Source organism: Monodelphis domestica, chromosome 1 (genome assembly GCF_027887165.1).
Source record: "Monodelphis domestica isolate mMonDom1 chromosome 1, mMonDom1.pri, whole genome shotgun sequence".
Classification (NCBI taxonomy): Eukaryota; Metazoa; Chordata; class Mammalia; order Didelphimorphia; family Didelphidae; genus Monodelphis; species Monodelphis domestica.
In genome coordinates, this window is record NC_077227.1 from 106,718,882 (window position 1) to 106,735,412 (window position 16,531).

General features: G+C 39.6%; 1 protein-coding gene across 4 annotated transcripts in view; it reads left to right on the top strand.

The window, feature by feature from the left end:
* Window positions 1-16,531, top strand: part of XPNPEP1 (X-prolyl aminopeptidase 1) — a 69,341-nt gene that overhangs the window by 20,281 nt on the left and 32,529 nt on the right. For all 4 annotated transcript variants that reach the window (XM_007479037.3, XM_007479038.3, XM_001378207.5 and 1 more), the window contains 4 exons: window positions 7,867-7,930; window positions 9,162-9,266; window positions 12,070-12,162; window positions 12,614-12,757. In XM_007479037.3, coding sequence (XP_007479099.1) covers window positions 7,867-7,930; window positions 9,162-9,266; window positions 12,070-12,162; window positions 12,614-12,757 — 406 coding nt within the window. The remainder of the gene's footprint in view (window positions 1-7,866; window positions 7,931-9,161; window positions 9,267-12,069; window positions 12,163-12,613; window positions 12,758-16,531) is intronic.

A 16,531-nucleotide genomic window follows, 5' to 3' on the forward strand; every position in this document is an offset into this window, starting at 1 on the left:
CTCCTTGGTGATAGGAAGATTTGGCCCATGAATTTTCCTGTGTCTTTTTGTGCTATCAATAAGGAAGTGAGAGTAGTTGCCAGCTTCAATAGGTGTTGTCCCACCACATATATAGGTCATGTCTGGATAGCCTCACTGCAGACCTTGCTTGGATCTAAGGCCAAACATACATCCACATGCTTCTAATTACTCCTTCCTCTAGAGCAGCATTTATCTTGCCTCTTATTATTATCTCCAGTGTGGAGACTTGAACAGACCCTCTTCCTCTTTCACTCAGTATTGCTTTGAGAACAGGAGGCATTTTAAAGAAATCCACAGTGTTGAGGGGAAGACAACTTGACTCTGATCAGGTTGTTTATCCTTTTTAATTGCCTGAAAAGCTAAAAGCTTTTTGAGGACAACTACAAAACATTGGGAGAACTCTTTTTATGTTGTGGTTTTAAAATAGAAGATCAAATCCAAACTCTAAACCATGCAATGCAAACTTTCTGTAATTTACTGATGAATTGTATTCCAAAATTTTTTTTCAAAATTGTTGGAATTAAAGACTAGTTTCTCATAGAGATATGTTACACATGGTGGCTAGGTTCATAGGACAGCAATAAAAATCTATATAATCAGCTATGTAGCAGAGCTATTAAGCTAATGGTCCTAGGAAGTCATGTGCTATGGGAGTGAAGAACAAAAGAGAAGAGATCCCTTCACAGTATTGGAGGGTCAAAGAGTCAGCTCATGGCAATAATATTTTGAAATAGATTGTTTGTGTATGGCCTCATCCCACTTTACTTTCTAAGTCACTCCTACATCCTAGTGCCTTGATGCTGCCCCAAGCCCCCTGCTAGAATATATTTCCCTAAACCTGACATGCTTCAAAATGTTCTGAGGACCCGCCTCTGTAGATAACAGCTGCTATTCCAGCTTGTGTTTTGGTATGGGGGCCAATGGAAAGAACACCAGATTTTGAAATCAGGAGATCTAAGTTTCAATTCTAACCCCTATGTCAGATGGTCTTAATGTAGAAGAACAAATCCAAGTTCATAGCCATGTCATAATGCCTCTATAATTTACAGATTCTGTTCCCAAAGCCTCTTTTAAAGTTGTTTGGAACTTAGAGAATGGTTTCCCACAGGATAGTGATATATCCTGTTGGTTTCGGCCAAGTCACTTAAGTTTTCTCAAACTGTTTCCTTATTTGTAAAATGAGAAAATTGAAGTGGATCTGGGCTTCATAACTTTTATTATGTCAGTGGGCCACTTTGACAGACTGGAAAACCCTCGAGATGGATCTCTTTTGCAGAATGTTCTTAAATGGGAAAAAAAATACAAAACAAACCAATTCTGTTGAATTCAATTTATTGAATACATTGTATTAAAGGTATACTTTCCCCCTCCTCTATCCAATGAGATAATATTTGTTAAGCCCTTAGCATAGTGCCTAGTATATAGTAGGCATATGTAAATGCTTATTCTTTTTTTTTCTTCTCTTCCCTTGGTTCATGGAGTAACTGAACTCTCACCACAGACTCTAGGATAGGAGTGCATGGACTAGATTATATCTGAGGTTCTTTCCATCTCTATGATCTTATAATTCAGCTAGTTCACACAGTTTTGATAATGGTTGATGGTCTAGTAAACATCTTGGAGGAAGAAAGCATTTGTGTTTTTAAAAGGATGGATTTGTTAACCCACAAGTATCTCTAATTGATGAAACTTTAGGCAGTTGAAAATAGTCCATTAGTAGAAACCAAACCAAACCAAAGTCAACAATGCTGGAGAGGGGAATAAAGAGACAGCTGAGTCCTGAAGAGGAGGTTTGTGGGAACCTTCACCTTCTAGGGGACTTCTCTCCCTGACTCTGACTTAGTAGAGCTCTGTCTCAATAATCATTACCTGTCCCCCCATAAAGAGAAAAAGTAAGAAACTTTCTTTCAATGTAGGAAGATCTTTTGGGGAAGGAGCCCCAGCTGGTCAGCTAATAAACATTAATGTTTCATACTGTGCTAAGTGCTGGGGATTTAAAGTTAAGACAATTCTTGCTGCCACAGTCTAACAACATATAAACAACTATGTAGAAATAACTATATACGGGGGGTGGGGGGGGGAACATGAAATGATCAATGAGCTCTAACTTAGGAGCAATTGGGAAAGACTTCCTATAGAAGCAGCTGGGACTTGAAGGCAAGGAAGCCAGAAGGCAGAGATGAAGGAGAGGAACATTCTAGTTGGGGGAAAGTCAGTGGAAAAATGCATGCAAACTGGGATATGAATGTCATGTCCTATAAATGGTTATTCTACTTCTGAACCCACATGTTCTTTCAAGGGTCTAAGTTTGGTATTTTCCCCCTTCACAATTGTCTGCCTGGGCACCAACAGAGGGAAAGACTGAGGAAGAGATAAGGGAGCCCTTTGTGTGAGTCATTTGTAAGCCTAATGTTTTTAAGCTAGGCAGGACTACTTTATTTGTTTTGAGAAAGATGCAGTTATTTCTATATATGTATTATATTTATTAATATAATTTATTTCCAGGTATCTCAGCTCCTCTTTACTCTCCCCATGCCATATAAGGCATTATCCAGCAAACAGATATATAGATTATGTCTTTTGTATTTCCATAGCTCAGTTTGTTCTCTGAAGGTGAACAAGTTATTCTCCAAATATTAAATCTGTAGATGATTTTGTGTTTCTGCTCATTTCACTCTTCATTATCTCAAGTTATTCCTTTCAAGTTTAAAAAAATTAATCTGCTCATTGCTTCCTGTGGTGCAGTAGTATTTTTAATTTATTTTTAATTTAATGAATTAATTTAGAATATTTTTCCATGGTTACAAGATTCATATTCTTTCCCTCCCCTCTCCCCAACCCCCTCCTGTAGCCAATGTTCAATTCAACTGGGTTTTACATGTATCATTGATCAAGACCTATTTCCATATTATTAATATTTGCAATACAGTGATCATTTAGAGTCTACATCCCCAATCATATCCCCATGGGCCCATGTGATCAAGCAGTTTTTCTTTTGTGTTTCTACTCCCACAGTTCTTTCTCTGGATGTGGATAGCATTCTTTCTCTTAAGTCCCTCAGAATTGTCCTGGATCATTACACTATTGCTAGTAGAGAAGTCCATTACATTTGATTGTACAGAGACACATACACTGTGGTACAATGTTCTCTTGTTCTGATCCTCGTGCAGTAGTATTCTATCACCATCATATACCACATTTTGTTTAGCCATTTCCTAATTGATGGACATCTCATCTCCACAAAGAGAACTGCTATAAATATTTTAGAACATATAGATTCTTTCCCTTTGGGAAATAGATTCAGCAATGATATTGTTGGGTGTAAGGGAAAAGATGCAGTTATTGAAGCCTCCTTTGGAAAACAATTTCTTCTTGTATCCAGCATGGAACCTTGCACATAGCAGGTGAATAATAAATGTTAGTTGAATCAAAACCACCACAACAAAAAAGACAACATTCTATAGAATTGTTTCCTTTTGGCAAAGTCATAGTTCATGAGGGAAATTGGTGGGGCTTCTTTAGAGATATAGAGCAACAAACTTGAAAGCCTTTATGAAAAGATTTATATTAAAGAATAATTGAATCTAAATTTAAAAAGTTCTTTGCTTTCAGAAATGTGACACCTTTAAATGATATAGTATAGTATAGTGGTAGTCTCTCGGTGACCGAGAATGACTATTGTCTTTGTGCATTATCATCTATTGATGTACCCTCATGTGGCTTTGGAGTCCAAAGGCTGAGTTGCAAGGTTTGTGTCACATGGGGCATGGGACCCCAGTTGTTATGGGAGGTGCAGTTGTGGCCTGGTGTCGGCGTTCACGCGCAGCGGCAAGACGTCATCTTCAAAGGTGGTGGCGGCATGGTGAATGTGGGCTCGCCAGCTGCTTCTGTCAGAGGCAGCGAGTTCTAGTTGCTTTGGTGTAATGCCAGCCTAATTCAAGTTTGACTTTAGCTGATCCTTGAATCTTTTCTTTGGTCGGCCTTGTTTCCTGAGTCCCGCTGACAGTTCACCATAGAATACCTGTTTCGGTATTCGCTATGGGTCCATGCGGATGACGTGTCCAGACCATCGTAGCTGGGTTTTGAGGACCATGACTTCGATGCTGGTGGAGTTGGCTCTGTCGAGGACTTCTTGGTTGGTGATTCGGTCCTGCCATCTGATCCTCATGATTGACAGGAGGGAGCGTTGGTGGAATTGCTCCAGCTGTTTCATGTGCTTCCGGTACAGTGTCCATGTTTCACAACTGTACAGGAGTGAGCTGAGGACCACTGCGTTATACACTTTGAGCTTCGTCGCAGTGCTTACACCGCTGTGTTGGAGGACTTTGGAGCGCAGCCGCCCAAGTGCCTGGCTGGCCTTTTGGATCCTGGCATTAATCTCGTGGTCTAGGGACCCTTTGTTGGTGATGGTGCTGCCCAGGTACTTGAAAGTGTTGATGTAGAAAGCTGCGTGCCATTGATTGTAATGCACGGCTGGTTTGTTGGCCTCCCTGGTGCAGGTTGGAACAGCACCTCTGTTTTGCTGAGGCTGATAGTCAGGCCAAACAGCTTTGTTGCAGTGGAGAACCTGTCCACAATGGTTTGAAGATGATTTTCTTGGTGGGCCATGAGAGCACAGTCATCTGCAAGGAGAGCTTCCAGGATGAGTCTCTCTGTTGTCTTTGTTTTTGCAGTCAGGCAGCGAAGGTTAAATAGTGAGCCATCCAGTCGGTATTTGATGTAGACACCCAGGTCTAGATCCTTCACAGCATGTTGTAATACTTGGGTGAAAAATAGGTTGAATAGTACTGGAGTGAGGACACAGTCTTGTTTCATGCCATTGGAGATGTTGAAGCAATCGGAAGTCTCTCCACCAGATAGGACTTCCCCTGTCATGTCGACATGAAAGAGCTGGATTAGTTTGACGAATTTTGCTGGGCAACCGAGCTTGCTGAGGATCACCCACAATGCGTCCCTGTTCATTGTGTCGAACGCCTTCGTCAGGTCCATGAAGACAATGTAGAGACTTAGGTTCTGCTCAAGGCATTTTTCCTGCATTTGCCTCACCATGAAGACCATGTCGATGGTCCTGTGATCTGGTCGGAAGCCACATTGTGATTCAGGCAGGTTCTGCTCTGAAACAGATGACAGGAGTCTGTTGAGTATAACATGGGCAAGGATCTTTCCAGCAGTGGAGAGTAGTGAGATGCCTCTGTAGTTATCACAGGCTGCTCGTGAGCCTTTGTTCTTGTATAGGGCTACAATGGAGGCATCTCTGAGTTCTGGGGACCTTTAAATGGTAGTAGAAGGCAAAGGATGAAGATTGATCTCCATAATGAGGAAACACCAGTTCTTCATCTGTTTTATCTATTGGTCTCACTGGTCCTCCCTAAGGAAGAAGATAGAGGCTTAGGTCTGTAAACCTTAAAATTTCACGGACTTATGAATGTTAAAAATTTTACTCCACATTGAGGAATCCTCCAATTCCCTACTTGAAATAATTCCCTACCAGATAGTGAGAACTCTACTTGAATGTGAAAACTCCTTGCTATGGGAGTATCCCTACTCCACCCCTACTTAAGACTGCTTTAGGGCATAAAACTCCTTGCTAAGCAAGGAAAGTACTTGAAAACCATACTTATAAAGGAAAGGAGTTCTTTGAGCCATGCCTGTTTTTGGAATTGATACAATGGGATGCTAGGTGCCTATAAAGGTGGGGCAACTTGTAAACTACTTAGACCTAAAAGGTGAAAACTTACTCAGAGGTTTTCTCTTAATGAAATTAGTCGACACAGCAGCATTTTTTTTCTGACTTTCTAAAGAGATTAATCTACTCAGCTGTGAATTCAAAATGGGCTGTCTTTTGGAAAACATCTACAGTGATTGGTAGATGGAAGAACTTAGGGGAGGTCATTCTGAAACATTCAGATTGAGGAAGGACTGATTCTGAAACATTCAGATGGAGGAGGGAGCTGGTGAAAGCAGCTGAGATGATGCTGGCCTGGTGTCACTAGAATCCTTGCTTAGGCAGACCTTGTGGTGAGTGTTAAAAGACTGACTGACTGATCTCTCTCTTAAGACTCAGGTCTAGGCCATGTTGGCTTAAGGCCCTTCATACTTATTTCCTTTTCTCTCTTTCTCTCTTTTCTTTAATTCCATATTTGTATTAATTAAAATCTCTATAAAACCCAGTTGACTTGGGTATTTGAATAATTGGGAATATTTCCCTGGTGACCACCTTATATTTGATTTAAAAACCAAGACACTGTAGTGAAACATATTTTCTGAGGTCAATTTTACTCACCCTCTCTTATATCTATCACAATTTATATCTTCCACCATTTTAACTCACTATAGTTTATGGGCTTCACTATTTTAAATCTCACAGGTCCCAAGTATATTTAGCCCTTAATGGGAGTGCTTGTGTTATACCAAAATAGGAATTTACATCATAATTTTTATTAAACTTCTGTCTGGCTCAGTTTCTGTAACTGTAAAAGCGGCATAATAATAAGCATCTACCCTAAGAATTGTGAGGATTAAATGAGATATTTGCAAAACACTTGTCTTTTCAGTCATGTCCAACTCTTTATGAACCTTTCTTTGGGTTTTTTTGGCAAAGATACTGCAGTGATTTGCCATTTCCTTTTCCAGCTCATTGATGAGGAAACTGAGGTAAATGGGGTCTGTTGACCAGGATCACATAATTAAGTAAATGTCTTAGTACACTGTAAATTCTTAACAATTCTTTCCTTCCTTCCCTGTGATCTTAGGTATGTCTTGACTTCTCTCAGTTTTTCCACCTATAAAATGGAATAATAATTAACTTCCTAAACATATTTTAAATTTATATGTATAGTATAAAGGTCTTTATAAAAAAGAATACTATGGAGAATCAGCTATTATGTTAGAATTCTTCAGTTGATGTCATTAATTGGTTTGAGGAAACCGATTTTAGGTGAAACAATATTATGGAGGGTTGACAATTCCAAAGGTATGTTTATGCTTATTATGTACATAGAGTAAACAAACTGAATCCCAGGGAAATTAATGCCAGAATGACAAGTGCTAGCTGGCATTTTCTACTAACTTTCAAGTTTGTATCTTTGGGCCAAAGGAAGTATTATATATAGGCTATTGTAATAAGAATATTCATGATATTTTGTTGAGGCAACTCAGTTGGGACATATGTGTATTGTCCGCTATTACCTATTTGGTTCCTGTTTACTATGCTGCTTGTCTCCTTAACTAGATTGTAAACTGCTTTCTAGTGAAGGGACCTTTACATACACACACACACACATTTTCTCTCTCTCTCTCTCTCTCTCTCTCTCTCTCTCTCACTTTCTTCCTCTTTCCCTTCCCCCTTCCTTCTCTCTCTCTCTCTCTCTCTCTCTCTCTCTCTCTCTCTCTCTCTCTCTCTCTCTCTCATATATTCAATTGTTTCAGTTCTGACAGACTCTTTGTGACCCCATTTAGTGTTTTCTTGGCAAAGGTACTGGAGTGGTTTGCCATTTCCTTCTCCAGCTCATTTTACAGATAAGAAAACTAAGACAAACAGGATTAAGTGGTTTGCCCCTAGTCGCACAGCTAGTAAGTGTCTGAGGCTGGACTTGAACTCAGGAAGAGGAGTCTTTCTGACTTTAGGTCCAACTCTTTATTTATAGAACCACCCCCCATCTCTCACCCTTGACCTCATACATGCATATACATTTTTTAAAGAATTGGGGGAGGCATCTTTCATGGTGTCGTGCATAGTATTGTGCCCATAGATATAATGTCCAGTAAATATTAAATTGATTTCTTTTTATGTGTTGCTTATGGGGTGGTTGTGCTCTCTAATTACTGGCCTCTTTTATTTTCCAGAGTGAGTATATTGCCCCCTGTGACTGCAGGCGTGCTTTTGTGTCCGGATTTGATGGCTCAGCTGGTATGTTATCAGGAACTTCAGTCTGTATATGCACGTATCTTTTTTCCTCTTCCTGATAGTAATTGGACCAGGTCTCACTGTGTGTATTCGGGGTCAGAGTGGGTTGGGGGATGGGAACAGTATATCATCCAAAAGAAAAAGGACCAGACATTCCTTATTTAGTTCTTGATGTTTTGCACTGGGTCCTGAGTTTTGATGTGCCCCTTAAGCTCTGTGAATATCTTCCCTTGAGTCCCCACCCTTTGGCTCATAGAGCAGTTCTGTTAACTGTTCTGTGCAGTACTCCAAGTTCACAGATGCTTTTTGGGTCCATTTGTCTCTGAGGCACAAGCAATAAAACTTTAAGGTGGTACTGTCTGGGCCCTGCCCTTGATCTTTGTGAGCATATGTGTGCAAGAGAGTGCACACGAGCACACGTGCATGTGTGTGTGTGTGTGTGTGTGTGTGTGTGTGTGTCTCTCACATTTGGGTTATGGACTTCCAAATGGTTAAAATTGCAAGTCAGTGATTTAGACAGCCAGTGCTAATGGTCCTTTCCCTTACTGATTATCTCATTGTTTTAATTTCCAAATGTCTTGTTCATAATTATCAATTGTGCCTGATACTTTGCTGATGGCTTCAAGCCTGTTACACCCAGTGCAAGCTGGGAGCAGAGGTGGGAGAAGATTCTACATCATGGTGAATGTGATTTCCCAGTACTCTTGATAGGACTGATTTAATCCTTTGGTTCAGGTCAGATCTTCAGGAGAGGATTAAAAATTAGGGAACTGACATATGGTAGAAGAAATGGATTGGTTTCTGTGATGTAACAGTGGGGACCAGTATTGTCTCTGATGTTTGGAAGGAACAGAAGCCTCAGGAATTTCAACCTAATCTTGAAGCTTTTGAGATTTTTTCCCCCTTTCACTTTCAAAGGCCTTGGCTGGTCTTGAGAAATTAGTTCTTTTCTCTGAGGCTTTTCCTTTGAGTGTTTGGCTCCAGTGCCATTCTGTATGACCTCATGGTTCTATTTAAAAAAAAATTTTTTTTAATTTTTATATAACATGGCCCTACGGTTAAATAAGTTTCAGCCATAGGCTTATTTCTGAGTCAAAATAGTGGCACCTGCGGGTATTTAGAGGAAATGGATTTCTTTTTTTGTCACAAAATGGTATCTCATTTGTAGTGACTGGGAAGCTCTTCATGGCTGCATGGATTTATTAAAAAAAATGCTCTCTCACCTCTGCCATAGGTACAGCCATTATTACGGAGCAGCATGCGGCCATGTGGACTGATGGACGTTACTTTCTCCAAGCTGCCAAGCAGATGGACAACAACTGGACCCTCATGAAGATGGGTGGGTAGAGGCTGCTGGATGCTTGCCTAGACCCAGCAGGAGGCGAGTGGACTGTCGCTTTGTTGTCCCTGGAAAGGCTGAAGTAGGAGGTTTATCATACAGGATCACAAACATGGGAAATCCTTTCTAGACCCCAGTCTCAGAGTGACAGCAGAAACAGTTCTTTGTAGTTTGGTCTCTGATAACGTTAACATATTCTGTTATGAACCTGTTCCTTTCATCACATCATTCAGGATGCCATGCTAGGAGTTCTGAGGTATACAGAGAGGTTCTCTGTCCTCATAGAGTTTTTTTTTTTATTTTTTCCAAAATTTAATGTTGATAGTTTTTAATAATCATTTTCTGACACTTTGCAGTCCATGTTCTTTTCCTCCCTCCCACCTTCCCCAAGATGGAAGATAATGATATAAGTTGTACAAGTATTATCATACAATACACATTTCCATGTTCATCATGTTGTGAAGCAATATACATATTGCTTACACTAGAGAAAAATTCATGAAGGAAATAAAGTGAAGAGTGATATGCTTCAATTTGAATTGAGTGTGTCAGTTCCTTCCATGGCAGTAGATAGTCTTTTTCAACATAAGTCCCTTAGAGAAGACCTAGATCCTTCCCCTGTTAATAATATTTAAGCATTCACAGTTGATCATCATGTAGCATTATTGTTATCCCCTGGTTCTGCTTACTTTACATTGATTCATTTCATTCATTTCTTCTTTCCATGTTTTTTGTGATCATTTTCTCATAGTGTTCTTAAAGGAGCTAAAATAAAGCCAGAGCAACAATAGTATGAAAAGGGCTTTAGAGAAGTGCAAAATAAAATATTTTGTATGTTTGGAGGCAGTAGAGATCACTCTCAGCTGGGAGCAACCAGGAAGGCTTCATGGTGGAGGCAGAATTTAAATATAGTATTAAAGGATAGAGATTATGTGAGAGATTATGGTGGAGATGGAATCTAGGCATTGATAATAACTTGAAAATGGTACAAGGGCTAGAAAGTGCTAGATGTTTGGGGGCATAGATTGGAAACTTAACTATTAAATGGGGGTACTGTTAGTAGTATTGTGATGGTTTTTTTCATTGCGAAGTAGAGATATGAGGTCCCCCAACGAGGGTGAATAGGGTATTTTTCTTGTCAAGCAGTCATCTATCATATACTTATTGAGGACTTGAGTGGGTAGGTAGTCTCCTACTAGATATACAGGCCTAAACTTAGTCTAATAGATTCTATCAAGTGGCAGACCCTATGACAATCATGGAATATCAGAAGCAGAGGTGTGATGGGCTGTTTCCCTTCTCTGCCTCAAGCAATGTATTCAAAGCCCATTTGATTTAACTGAAAACAAATTAGTGTTAAGGTTTGAAAGTTTTCCTTTGTCTCTCTGTGTACAGTTATAGCTATTTTTACCAATGAGACCAGGGGAGTAGGAAGAGAGAATCCCTCTTTAGCTATAGGATATGTGATGGTGGGGGCTGAAAGTAGGAAAAGATGGGGAAAGTAAAAGCCAGGAGTGCTTGATACTTTTTGTTCCTTAGAGGAAAATGAGGGAGAATAAATTTTTATGCAAAACATTGTTGAGTAAAAAGTCTTGAGAATTCAGTGACTAGACAATGACAGCTGGGTTTCCACCAGAATTATCGTGATCTGTCTGTGGGTGTCAGGAGAGAGAAGGAATCTAAATTTTCTGCTTCCTTTTGGGGCCAAATCTTTGAGCTTTTAGGTGTCCTTACTCCTTTGAAGTGGGAACTGGCAGTAGTAATCATTCAGCAGTGGGGTTCACAGGTACCTTCTTTCCTTCTTGCTCTCTTTGTTCAGTCTGTCCTTTCCTGGATTTGTTTGTGTAGGTAGAGCTGTGTAGGTTGGCCTTGGCTAGCCAATGAGGGTGAGTTTCCTCTGGGGCTTGCCCAAAAAAGAAATTTCTTGTCCACTATTTCTGGAAATCACATGATTTTTCCTAATGAATTAAGAGAAAGTTGGCTAATAAATGGCTTGGTGATTTAAGAAAAGGCGGAGATAGAGAGCAAAGGAAAAAGTAGGAGACTGAAGCATTAACCTTGAGCACTCTAGGGTTGTTTTTTTTTTTAAGAACTTTGATGCTCTATTTTTTTTACAGCTCATTCCTTAGAAATAAAGCCTTTTTCCCCAACTTTCTGAGAGAGGTGTGAATCTTAGTAAGTTGTTAAGGGTGCTACTTGGGCTCAAATTATCTTGGCCATTAGAACAGTCTTCAGTAGTTTCTATGACTCTGCTGGCTTTAAAAATATTTCTTTGCTATTCAGGTCCTTGTATTATGTCTTTAAGGTGTAAAGAATAGTTATCCTTAGCCCTTCTCTATCTAGAATTCCTTTCAGAAAAGTAATAGTACCCAGTTGTTACTACTCAGAAGTTTCTTATCCTTTATGAAATAGGTTCCTGATGGATGCTCATCCTTCTTCAATGTAGAAGTAGATGAATTAGGATTGCTGAGATTATGGGCCTTACTATTTACCCATATCCCTAAGAATTTCCCTTATAATTAGGTTGACATTTGTCAGGGAGAATTTCATGGGAGTAGGATTTGTCATTTAACTGAATTCTCTTATGCTCCATATCTATCTTAATGACTTTCTTTGGAGCCATCTCATGATCATCTTCTTTGATTTAATGAGGTTCAAATATCCTAAAGCATTCCAATTATTCTTAGTGAGGAGGATGCTTAAGACCTTGCCATAGGCTCACCAGAGTCACCATTTAGTCTCTTTTTAGGTGAAAAGGACCATCTTAGTTCTGATTGTGAATTATTTTTGTTTGTCTTTCCAGGTCTGAAGGACACACCAACTCAGGAGGACTGGTTGGTGAGTGTACTTTCTGAAGGATCCAGGGTTGGTGTGGATCCTTCAATCATTCCATCAGGTTAGTAAATATGATGCTTTTCTACCTTGAGTAATGAAATGCTTGTTGGAATCTCAACTCCTAAGATTTTTTTAAATAGAATTATAGAATTCTAAAACTGAAGGGGACCTTAGAGATCACCTAATTGCTTTACTCATTTTATAGCTGTGGAATTAAGGTCTGGAGAGGAAGACTCATGACAAAAATTTTGGTTCTTGGTCTCTATGCAGTAGTCTTTTGTCCATATCGTATGCAATGCTATGTATGCAAAGACCAAAACAAAAAAAAGCAACTTTATAATGGAAGAGGGTGGGTGGCATCCAACCCTGGCCATGTGTTTGGTTCCTTCTCTGTACCTGTTTATCTGGTTTTAGATAGAGTGAAAGAAGAACTCACTGGGGATATCTTCGAAAGGGAATTTGTCTGCCTTTGCTCTAATATGTTTTCGTGACTGTACTGTTGGTTTCCTTAGATCAATGGAAAAAGATGGCTAAGGTCCTGAGAGGTGCAGGTCACCATCTCGTCCCTGTCAAAGAGAATCTTGTTGACAAGATCTGGACAGATCGTCCCCAGCGCCCCTGTAAACCTCTTCTAACCCTGGACCTGAATTATACAGGTTAGTGCTTGGATTTTTCTGTTTCACATTTCCCCCTCTCTCATCATCTTTATTAAAAGTCCTCAGAATCAACTTTGAGCTGATGTGAGATTTTCCTCTCTCTTGGCATGATGTGGCATTTGATTAAAGTAATGGTCTCATTCAGCTTGTAATGCCACTTAATGAGGGTTAGTTTATTCCTACAAAACTCTTTTCAATAGCTCTTTTATTCCTTGTTGTTCTGAAGGCAATGTTCTTTAGTTCTGAGTTGCTAACAGTTGCCCCTCTAATTTACTCTTTGGAGCAGAGCTGAATTTTCCCTGCCTCTTTTAAGGTGGTATTTACTTACTTTCTATTTTTCTACCTTTAAATTTCAGATTATGAGCTCGAGACCCTGTGTGCATGTGGGGCTGGAGGGGCAGGGGAAAGTAGTCTTTACAGCCAACCAGTAGTGGTAACTGTAGGTTGTGTGTGATGAATTTTTAGGTAAAGTTAAGATATCAGATTGCACAAAGGGAGTGAGATTCATACTGCAGGGGAGGGAATTTTAGCTATAAAATTTAAGGGATGGGGTGGTTTGTGGAATTTAGGCAAACTGCCCAGAAGGGGTCTTGGGAAGATAGTATGGAAGAACAGTCTCTTGGCTAGTGTTTTAAAAAGCATTCCAGAGGTGATCTTCAAAGTATTCTTTTGTTGGGGAGGTAGAAACCCTTGGCTTCTTCTGCCCTTCACCCTTGGAGGGCATTATAGTGTCTTCCTTAGGCACTTGCTGTACAAGCCCAGTGACATAAGGTTAGGTTGACATTTCCTCCCTGCATATTTTGAATTTTTTCTGAAGCCTTGGCTTTATCAGTGGCCCTGCTGCTTAGGGGAGGGAGAGGGGGTAATATAGTGAGCTTTGTTCGCCAAATGGCTGCCTCACTGAAAAACACCAAACTTATTGGCAAGTAGTGACAGATGCCAGGAATTGACCTTTCTTTCAGAACTGTCAGATGCCCCAAATCCCAATGCTAGTGACTGGTAGGAAACTTCTTGCATAGGAATGGAATCTTTTAGGGAATTGTTATTGTTTTGTTGCAGCTAATCCTTTTGAGAGGCACAGTTGCCTGCAATGTCTTACAGTGTATTTGGTTAATAGGAACAGAAATTATTTTAACAGAATAGTTCACCATAAATTAACTGTAGTTACTCATCAGTTTCTTTCTCAAACTGTTGCTGTCTCTCTTTTTCATAGCCAAACTCCCAAAGAAAACAGCATTCTCTGTTTGTCTCTACTTCCTCTCCCCTTCTTAACCTTTTGTAGTCTGGCTTCTAACCTCATCACTTATTTCAAACTGTTCTCTCTAAAGTTACCACTTCACTCCTAATTGCCAAACATGATGGCCTTTTTCTAGTCCTCAACCTTCTTGACTTCTCTCTGGCACTTGACATTGCAGACCATTCTCTCCTCTTGGATTGTCTCTCTTCTCTAGGTTTTCAGAACATTGTTCTCTCTTCTCTTCCTAATCAGTTTGACTACTCCTCAGGCTCTTTGGTGGTTCTTCATCATTATCACACCTCCTAAATAGGGGTATACCCCTAGTCTTCTGTACTAGGACCTCTTTTTTTTTCTCTGTAATCCCATTAGTTTATTTGGAGTCTTAATAGCACTTTAAGTAAATAATTCCTTGATCTATCATGCACCCTTAGTCTCTCCCAAGCTCCAGTATTACATCTCTAACTGACTATTGGATATTTCTAACTAGATGTCCTGTAGCCATCTCAAACTTAATATGTCAGAAAACCAAACTCAATATCCTTCTTTCTTGGACTTTTCCCCTTCCAAATTTCCCTATTTCCTGTGAGGTACCACTAAATCTTCCAGTCACTCAATGTGAGCCATCATCAACTTCTAATTCCCCATCCTTCCATGTGTCTAATCAGTTACATCTAGTTTCTACCTTTATACTTTTTGTTTCCATTTTCCTTTCTCAAATGCTGATGCCTATTTCATGTCCTTTTCTGATACTCTCCTAATTGGGCTTCCTGCATCAGTTCTTTCCCTTCTCCAATCCTTCCACATTGCTATTGAGGTGATTTTTTTCCTAAAGTAAAAGCCTGATCATGTCATTCTCTCTACTCACTGAAAATTTCAATTTCCTTAGTTCTCTTATTTGGAAATAAATGTTTGGATTATATGTCTTTTAAGACCTCTTTCTAATGATGAAATCAAGGTTCCTATATATATATATATTCCTTGTATAAAGATGATCATAGTTGGTGTGTATATCATATGTAAGTAAGGGTTATTTTATCCCTCTCCTCTCTCTGTGTATATCATCCCTACTTTGGTTTCATAGTTGGGCAATAAACATTTATTAAAAACTCTGTGCCAGGTATTGTTCTTTAGTGCTGAGGATACAACAAACGGTGAAAGATAATTGCTGCCCTTGAAGAGCTCACACTCTATTGGGGGAGATAAAGTATCATTAGGATTTCACTGATCCAGAGATAGGAGGGCCTTCAGGGGACATCTTGTCCAACCTTCTTATTTTATAGATGAGGAAAATGAGACACAAGGAGGCTAATTGACCTAAGGTAAAATACATAGAAGATAGAATTGAGATTTAAGCTCAGGTCCACTGGCTAAAAAGTTACTGTTCTTTCCTGAGTGGTGCTGTTGCCTCACTACAGTTGTATATGAGGCCTCTCATTTTTTTTCCAGCCTCAGAAACTTAAAAAAATTAAATTGTTTTTATTATTATCCAAAACACTTCAGTATTGGCCATTATTATAGGAGCACACTAATACAAAACCATAACCCCAAAATACAACCATAAATACATTGATGTGAAAGACAACTCTAATAGTTCTTTCTCTGGAGGTATATTACATTCTCTGTCATAAGTCTTTCAGGTATGTCCCAGTGTTGTGGTGAAAATTTCACCTTTTAAGATTATTATAATATTGAACAATGGCTGCCAAGGAATTTACTTATGAAATTCCTAAAATGAAACACTCAAGTCAGAATGGAGTTTATGGAGGTTTAATCACAATGGAAGTAGGGAAAAGGAGAGGGAGAAAAGGAGAGAGGAGAAAAGGGAAAGGGGTTACTCAACCTCTGACCAAGGCAGAGGGAGTTTAGGCCCAAAGGGACAAGGTGGAAGGAATCAGTCCTTGACTCACGTGACTGATCTGAAGGGAAGCTGTCTGCGGGCCTCCTCTCTGTTCAAGCTTCTAACTGAACTGGCGTCTAGCCCTGTCTACAGGAAGTGAGAGAATTTCCGAGGCTGCTCTCTCCGTCACTTCCTGTGCCTCACAAGTGCCAGTGGTGGCTCTAGCTTGGCTTAGGACAGCCCAGGTGGGCAGTTAGTTATTTCTGATTTGTCATTGACTAGCACATGCCCATGTAGTGTGGGTGTGCACAATTTTTGGGTGCTATACCAAGATGGAGACTTTTAAAATTCACACCAGATCATTACATTGCTTCGAAAAGCCAAGTTTTCACAGTTGATCATTGTACAATATTGCTATAACTGTATGTAATGTTCTCCCAGTTCTTCTTATTTCACTCTGCATCCAGTTCATGTAGGTCTTTCCAGCTTTTTCTGAAATCATCTTGCTTATCATTTCTTTTAGCACAATAGTATTTCATCAGTAACATGTACCACAATTTGTTCATTCATTCTCCAATTGATGGACATCCTCTCAATTTCCAAGTCTGTCATCATAAAAAGCACTGCTATCAATATTTTTGCAGGGTTTCTCTAAAGTAAAAGCCTGATCATTTCAAGCAGGGTTTCTCCTTTTAAATTA